Raw genomic sequence first — 9,242 nt, 5'->3', positions numbered from 1 at the left:
CTGAACAGTACTAGCCTCAGGCTAGGTGGCTAATTGGGTACATTTTCTACTAGTCTGGTCTGAACAGTACTAGCCTCAGGCTAGGTGGCTAATTGGGTACATTTTCTACTAGTCTGGTCTGAACAGTACTAGCCTCAGGCTAGCGGGCTAGTTGGGTATATTTTCTACTAACCTGGTCTGAACAGTACTAGCCTCAGGCTAGCGGGCTAGTTGGGTACATTTTCTACTAGTCTGGTCTGAACAGTACTAGCCTCAGGCTAGTGGGCTAGTTGGGTATATTTTCTACTAACCTGGTCTGAACAGTACTAGCCTCAGGCTAGCGGGCAAGCTTCATTTAAACCCCGTGGGTTGTTCGTGGAAATGGAACACCTCGCTGTGACAATGCGTGACTTACCTATGTAGTCTTTCATGACCTGAGGGTAGTCCCCATTGAAGATGGGTGTAGCGAACCAGCCCATGTAGAACTGGACATATCTCTCTGCTGCCTCGATGTCTCTCTGGTTGGTGATGTCCACTGGCTCCCCCCAGTCTGCCAACAACGAGATCCCAACCAAGCCTTTCTGTTTGCTTCTCCATTGAGTGTCATAGGTGTGCCAAACCTTAGCATGTGCCTGTTCAAATTATATATTATTCTGTATCAGGGGGACGGTACACTAGGCCAATATATATGGAATTAGATTACTGACAATATTAAAGATAATTATATTATAAACAATTAGTGATTACCTTGATAATGTGGTGGGCAGCTTTGTAGGCCCCAGTGCCCTTCAGCTTCAGTCCAGGTGCATGTTCTCCAGTCTCATAGCCCTCCACAGCACTAGACTATAAACACAGTCTCATAGCCCTCCACAGCACTAGACTATAAACACAGTCTCACAGCCCTCCACATCACTAGACTATAAACACAGTCTCATAGCCCTCCACAGCACTAGACTATAAACACAGTCTCATAGCCCTCCACATCACTAGACTATAAACACAGTCTCATAGCCCTCCACAGCACTAGACTATAAACACAGTCTCATAGCCCTCCACATCACTAGACTATAAACACAGTCTCATAGCCCTCCACACTAATAGACTATAAACACAGTCTCATAGCCCTCCACATCACTAGACTATAAACACAGTCTCATAGCCCTCCACATCACTAGACTATAAACACAGTCTCATAGCCCTCCACATCATAGACTATAAACACAGTCTCATAGCCCTCCACATCACTAGACTATAAACACAGTCTCATAGCCCTCCACATCACTAGACTATAAACACAGTCTCATAGCCCTCCACATCACTAGACTATAAACACAGTCTCATAGCCCTCCACATCATAGACTATAAACACAGTCTCATAGCCCTCCACATCACTAGACTATAAACACAGTCTCATAGCCCTCCACATCACTAGACTATAAACACAGTCTCATAGCCCTCCACAGCACTAGACTATAAACACAGTCTCATAGCCCTCCACAGCACTAGACTATAAACACAGTCTCATAGCCCTCCACATCACTAGACTATAAACACAGTCTCATAGCCCTCCACATCACTAGACTATAAACACAGTCTCATAGCCCTCCACATCACTAGACTATAAACACAGTCTCATAGCCCTCCACATCACTAGACTATAAACACAGTCTCATAGCCCTCCACATCACTAGACTATAAACACAGTCTCATAGCCCTCCACATCACTAGACTATAAACACAGTCTCATAGCCCTCCACAGCACTAGACTATAAACACAGTCTCATAGCCCTCCACATCACTAGACTATAAACACAGTCTCATAGCCCTCCACATCACTAGACTATAAACACAGTCTCATAGCCCTCCACATCACTAGACTATAAACACAGTCTCATAGCCCTCCACAGCACTAGACTATAAACACAGTCTCATAGCCCTCCACATCACTAGACTATAAACACAGTCTCATAGCCCTCCACAGCACTAGACTATAAACACAGTCTCATAGCCCTCCACAGCACTAGACTATAAACACAGTCTCATAGCCCTCCACACTAATAGACTATAAACACAGTCTCATAGCCCTCCACACTAATAGACTATAAACACAGTCTCATAGCCCTCCACATCACTAGACTATAAACACAGTCTCATAGCCCTCCACATCACTAGACTATAAACACAGTCTCATAGCCCTCCACAGTAATAGACTATAAACACAGTCTCATAGCCCTCCACATCACTAGACTATAAACACAGTCTCATAGCCCTCCACATCACTAGACTATAAACACAGTCTCATAGCCCTCCACATCACTAGACTATAAACACAGTCTCATAGCCCTCCACAGTAATAGACTATAAACACAGTCTCATAGCCCTCCACATCACTAGACTATAAACACAGTCTCATAGCCCTCCACATCACTAGACTATAAACACAGTCTCACAGCCCTCCACATCACTAGACTATAAACACAGTCTCATAGCCCTCCACATCACTAGACTATAAACACAGTCTCATAGCCCTCCACAGTAATAGACTATAAACACAGTCTCATAGCCCTCCACATCACTAGACTATAAACACAGTCTCATAGCCCTCCACATCACTAGACTATAAACACAGTCTCACAGCCCTCCACATCACTAGACTATAAACACAGTCTCATAGCCCTCCACAGTAATAGACTATAAACACAGTCTCATAGCCCTCCACAGTAATAGACTATAAACACAGTCTCATAGCCCTCCACATCACTAGACTATAAACACAGTCTCACAGCCCTCCACATCACTAGACTATAAACACAGTCTCATAGCCCTCCACACTAATAGACTACAGACACAGTCTCATAGCCCTCCACATCACTAGACTATAAACACAGTCTCATAGCCCTCCACACTAATAGACTATAAACACAGTCTCATAGCCCTCCACATCACTAGACTATAAACACAGTCTCATAGCCCTCCACAGTAATAGACTATAAACACAGTCTCATAGCCCTCCACATCACTAGACTATAAACACAGTCTCATAGCCCTCCACAGCACTAGACTATAAACACAGTCTCATAGCCCTCCACATCACTAGACTATAAACACAGTCTCATAGCCCTCCACATCACTAGACTATAAACACAGTCTCATAGCCCTCCACATCACTAGACTATAAACACAGTCTCATAGCCCTCCACATCACTAGACTATAAACACAGTCTCATAGCCCTCCACATCACTAGACTATAAACACAGTCTCATAGCCCTCCACACTATCACTAGACTATAAACACAGTCTCATAGCCCTCCACATCACTAGACTATAAACACAGTCTCATAGCCCTCCACATCACTAGACTATAAACACAGTCTCATAGCCCTCCACATCACTAGACTATAAACACAGTCTCATAGCCCTCCACATCACTAGACTATAAACACAGTCTCATAGCCCTCCACATCACTAGACTATAAACACAGTCTCATAGCCCTCCACATCACTAGACTATAAACACAGTCTCATAGCCCTCCACATCACTAGACTATAAACACAGTCTCATAGCCCTCCACACTAAGACTATAAACACAGTCTCATAGCCCTCCACATCACTAGACTATAAACACAGTCTCATAGCCCTCCACATCACTAGACTATAAACACAGTCTCATAGCCCTCCACATCACTAGACTATAAACACAGTCTCATAGCCCTCCACAGCACTAGACTATAAACACAGTCTCATAGCCCTCCACATCACTAGACTATAAACACAGTCTCATAGCCCTCCACATCACTAGACTATAAACACAGTCTCATAGCCCTCCACAGCACTAGACTATAAACACAGTCTCATAGCCCTCCACATCACTAGACTATAAACACAGTCTCATAGCCCTCCACATCACTAGACTATAAACACAGTCTCATAGCCCTCCACATCACTAGACTATAAACACAGTCTCATAGCCCTCCACATCACTAGACTATAAACACAGTCTCATAGCCCTCCACATCACTAGACTATAAACACAGTCTCATAGCCCTCCACAGCACTAGACTATAAACACAGTCTCATAGCCCTCCACATCACTAGACTATAAACACAGTCTCATAGCCCTCCACATCACTAGACTATAAACACAGTCTCATAGCCCTCCACAGTAACTAGACTATAAACACAGTCTCATAGCCCTCCACATCACTAGACTATAAACACAGTCTCATAGCCCTCCACATCACTAGACTATAAACACAGTCTCATAGCCCTCCACATCACTAGACTATAAACACAGTCTCATAGCCCTCCACATCACTAGACTATAAACACAGTCTCATAGCCCTCCACATCACTAGACTATAAACACAGTCTCATAGCCCTCCACATCACTAGACTATAAACACAGTCTCATAGCCCTCCACATCACTAGACTATAAACACAGTCTCATAGCCCTCCACATCACTAGACTATAAACACAGTCTCATAGCCCTCCACATCACTAGACTATAAACACAGTCTCATAGCCCTCCACATCACTAGACTATAAACACAGTCTCATAGCCCTCCACATCACTAGACTATAAACACAGTCTCATAGCCCTCCACATCACTAGACTATAAACACAGTCTCATAGCCCTCCACATCACTAGACTATAAACACAGTCTCATAGCCCTCCACATCACTAGACTATAAACACAGTCTCATAGCCCTCCACACTCGACTATAAACACAGTCTCATTACATCATAGACTATAAACACAGTCTCATGTGTTCATGGATAAAACACAGTGTCATTATATACAATGTGTTATGGATAATGTATTTTGGATCATGTATTATGGGTAATGTATTGTCTTACCCATGGGTTGTTGAAGGTGATCCAGTATTTGACTCTGTCACCAAACCGCTCAAAGCATAAGTTGGCAAAGTCATTGAAATAGTTCACCATGCTGGCGTTCTGCCATCCACCGTACTTCTCCTGTAAGACCTGGGTGGTAACAGGGAGGAAGGTTACTATAGGTCACACAAGACCTGGGTGGTAACAGGGAGGAAGGTTACTATAGGTCACTTAATTAAGACCTGGGTGGTAACAGGGAGGAAGTTTACTATAGGTCACACAAGACCTGGGTGGTAACAGGGAGGAAGGTTACTATAGGTCACACAAGACCTGGGTGGTAACAGGAAGGAAGGTTACTATAGGTCACACAAGACCTGGGTGGTAACAGGGAGGAAGGTTACTATAGGTCACACAAGACCTGGGTGGTAACAGGGAGGAAGGTTACTATAGGTCACTTAATTAAGACCTGGGTGGTAACAGGGAGGAAGGTTACTATAGGTCACACAAGACCTGGGTGGTAACAGGAAGGAAGGTTACTATAGGTCACACAAGACCTGGGTGGTAACAGGAGGAAGGTTACTATAGGTCACACAAGACCTGGGTGGTAACAGGGAGGAAGGTTACTATAGGTCACACAAGACCTGGGTGGTAACAGGAAGGAAGGTTACTATAGGTCACACAAGACATGGGTGGTAACAGGGAGGAAGGTCACTATAGGTCACTTAATTAAGACCTGGGTGGTAACAGGAAGGAAAGTTACTATAGGTCACACAAGACCTGGGTGGTAACAGGGAGGAAGGTTACTATAGGTCACACAAGACCTGGGTGGTAACAGGAAGGAAGGTTACTATAGGTCACACAAGACCTGGGTGGTAACAGGGAGGAAGGTTACTATAGGTCACACAAGACCTGGGTGGTAACGGGAAGGACGGTTACTATAGGTCACACAAGACCTGGGTGGTAACAGGGAGGAAGGTTACTATAGGTCACACAAGACCTAGGTGGTAACAGGGAGGAAGGTTACTATAGGTCACACAAGACCTGGGTGGTAACAGGGAGGAAGGTTACTATAAGTCACACAAGACCTGGGTGGTAACAGGGAGGAAGGTTACTATAGGTCACACAAGACCTGGGTGGTAACAGGGAGGAAGGTTACTATAGGTCACACAAGACCTGGGTGGTAACGGGGAAGGACGGTTACTATAGGTCACACAAGACCTGGGTGGTAACAGGGAGGAAGGTTACTATAGGTCACACAAGACCTAGGTGGTAACAGGGAGGAAGGTTACTATAGGTCACACAAGACCTGGGTGGTAACAGGAAGGAAGGTTACTATAGGTCACACAAGACCTGGGTGGTAACAGGGAGGAAGGTTACTATAGGTCACACAAGACCTGGGTGGTAACAGGAAGGAAGGTTACTATAGGTCACACAAGACCTGGGTGGTAACAGGGAGGAAGGTTACTATAGGTCACACAAGACCTGGGTGGTAACAGGGAGGAAGGTTAATATAGGTCACACAAGACCTGGGTGGTAACAGGGAGGAAGGTTACTATAGGTCACACAAGACCTGGGTGGTAACAGGGAGGAAGGTTAATATAGGTCACACAAGACCTGGGTGGTAACAGGGAGGAAGGTTACTATAGGTCACTTAATTAAGACCTGGGTGGTAACAGGGAGGAAGGTTACTATAGGTCACACAAGACCTGGGTGGTAACAGGAAGGAAGGTTACTATAGGTCACACAAGACCTGGGTGGTAACAGGGAGGAAGGTTACTATAGGTCACACAAGACCTGGGTGGTAACAGGGAGGAAGGTTACTATAGGTCACACAAGACCTGGGTGGTAACAGGAAGGAAGGTTACTATAGGTCACACAAGACATGGGTGGTAACAGGGAGGAAGGTTACTATAGGTCACTTAATTAAGACCTGGGTGGTAACAGGAAGGAAAGTTACTATAGGTCACACAAGACCTGGGTGGTAACAGGGAGGAAGGTTACTATAGGTCACACAAGACCTGGGTGGTAACAGGAAGGAAGGTTACTATAGGTCACACAAGACCTGGGTGGTAACAGGGAGGAAGGTTACTATAGGTCACACAAGACCTGGGTGGTAACGGGGAAGGACGGTTACTATAGGTCACACAAGACCTGGGTGGTAACAGGGAGGAAGGTTACTATAGGTCACACAAGACCTAGGTGGTAACAGGGAGGAAGGTTACTATAGGTCACACAAGACCTGGGTGGTAACAGGGAGGAAGGTTACTATAAGTCACACAAGACCTGGGTGGTAACAGGGAGGAAGGTTACTATAGGTCACACAAGACCTGGGTGGTAACAGGGAGGAAGGTTACTATAGGTCACACAAGACCTGGGTGGTAACCAAGGACGGTTACTATAGTCACACAAGACCTGGGTGGTAACAGGGAGGAAGGTTACTATAGGTCACACAAGACCTAGGTGGTAACAGGGAGGAAGGTTACTATAGGTCACACAAGACCTGGGTGGTAACAGGGAGGAAGGTTACTATAAGTCACACAAGACCTGGGTGGTAACAGGGAGGAAGGTTACTATAGGTCACACAAGACCTGGGTGGTAACAGGGAGGAAGGTTACTATAGGTCACACAAGACCTGGGTGGTAACAGGGAGGAAGGTTACTATAGGTCACTTAATTAAGACCTGGGTGGTAACAGGGAGGAAGGTTACTATAGGTCACACAAGACCTGGGTGGAAACAGGGAGGAAGGTTACTACATTACATTACATTTAAGTCATTTAGCAGACGCTCTTATCCAGAGCGACTTACAAATTGGTGAATTCACCTTCTGACATCTATAGGTCACACAAGACCTGGGTGGTAACAGGGAGGAAGGTTACTATAGGTCACACAAGACCTGGGTGGTAACAGGGAGGAAGGTTACTATAGGTCACACAAGACCTGGGTGGTAACAGGAAGGAAGGTTACTATAGGTCACACAAGACCTGGGTGGTAACAGGGAGGAAGGTTACTATAGGTCACACAAGACAGGGTGGTAACAGGGAGGAAGGTTACTATAGGTCACACAAGACCTGGGTGGTAACAGGAAGGAAGGTTACTATAGGTCACACAAGACATGGGTTGTAACAGGAAGGAAGGTTACTATAGGTCACACAAGACCTGGGTGGTAACAGGGAGGAAGGTTACTATAGGTCACACAAGACATGGGTGGTAACAGGGAGGAAGGTTACTATAGGTCACACAAGACCTGGGTGGTAACAGGAAGGAAGGTTACTATAGGTCACACAAGACATGGGTTGTAACAGGAAGGAAGGTTACTATAGGTCACACAAGACCTGGGTTGTAACAGGAAGGAAGGTTACTATAGGTCACATAGTCAGTCAGATAATCAGTAAGTCAGTACCCAGTCAGTATGTCAGTCAGTCAGTCAGTCAGTACCCAGTCAGTCAGTCAGTACCCAGTCAGTCAGTCAGTACCCAGTCAGTCAGTCAGTACCCAGTCAGTCAGTCAGTCAGTACCCAGTCAGTCAGTCAGTCAGTCAGTACCCAGTCAGTCAGTCAGTCAGTACCCAGTCAGTCAGTCAGTCAGTCAGTACCCAGTCAGTCAGTCAGTCAGTACCCAGTCAGTCAGTCAGTCAGTACCCAGTCAGTCAGTCAGTCAGTCAGTCAGTCAGTCAGTACCCAGTCTCTACCCAGTCAGTCAGTCAGTCAGTCAGTACCCAGTCAGTCAGTCAGTACCCAGTCAGTCAGTACCCAGTCAGTCAGTCAGTACCGAGTCAGTCAGTCAGTACTGAGTCAGTCAGTCAGTACTGAGTCAGTCAGTCAGTACCCAGTCAGTCAGTCAGTACCGAGTCAGTCAGTCAGTCAGTACTGAGTCAGTCAGTCAGTACTGAGTCAGTCAGTCAGTACCGAGTCAGTCAGTCAGTACCCAGTCAGTCAGTCAGTACCGAGTCAGTCAGTCAGTCAGTACCCAGTCAGTCAGTCAGTCAGTACCCAGTCAGTCAGTCAGTCAGTACCCAGTCAGTCAGTCAGTCAGTACCCAGTCAGTCAGTCAGTACCCAGTCAGTCAATCAGTCAGTACCCAGTCAGTCAGTACCCAGTCAGTCAGTCAGTCAGTACCCAGTCAGTCAGTACCCAGTCAGTCAGTCAGTCAGTACCCAGTCAGTCAGTCAGTACCCAGTCAGTACCCAGTCAGTCAATCAGTCAGTACCCAGTCAATCAGTCAGTACCCAGTCAGTCAGTACCCAGTCAGTCAGTCAGTCAGTACCCAGTCAGTCAGTACCCAGTCAGTCAATCAGTCAGTACCCAGTCAGTCAGTACCCAGTCAGTCAGTTCCCAGTCAGTCAGTACCCAGTCAGCCAGTCAGCCAGTCAGCCAGTCAGTCAGTCAGTCAGTCAGTCAGTACCCACCTGTGGCAGATCCCA

At 46.1% G+C, this 9,242-nt stretch overlaps 1 protein-coding gene across 1 annotated transcript in view; it reads right to left on the bottom strand.

The window, feature by feature from the left end:
- The window catches only part of LOC135552469 (lactase-like protein), a 14,370-nt gene that overhangs the window by 2,260 nt on the left and 2,868 nt on the right, over positions 1 to 9,242 (bottom strand). The window contains exons 4-7 of the mRNA XM_064984128.1: positions 9,228 to 9,242; positions 4,843 to 4,971; positions 727 to 822; positions 395 to 611 (exon numbers count right to left, since the gene is read on the bottom strand). The exon at positions 9,228 to 9,242 is cut by the window's right edge and continues 95 nt beyond it. Of these exons, the coding sequence (XP_064840200.1) occupies positions 395 to 611; positions 727 to 822; positions 4,843 to 4,971; positions 9,228 to 9,242 (457 nt within the window). The remainder of the gene's footprint in view (positions 1 to 394; positions 612 to 726; positions 823 to 4,842; positions 4,972 to 9,227) is intronic.

Source organism: Oncorhynchus masou, chromosome 2, assembly GCF_036934945.1.
Source record: "Oncorhynchus masou masou isolate Uvic2021 chromosome 2, UVic_Omas_1.1, whole genome shotgun sequence".
NCBI classification, from domain to species: domain Eukaryota; kingdom Metazoa; phylum Chordata; class Actinopteri; order Salmoniformes; family Salmonidae; genus Oncorhynchus; species Oncorhynchus masou.
The sequence above is the reverse complement of the archived record's forward strand: the minus strand, read 5'-3'. Positions and strand labels throughout refer to the sequence as shown.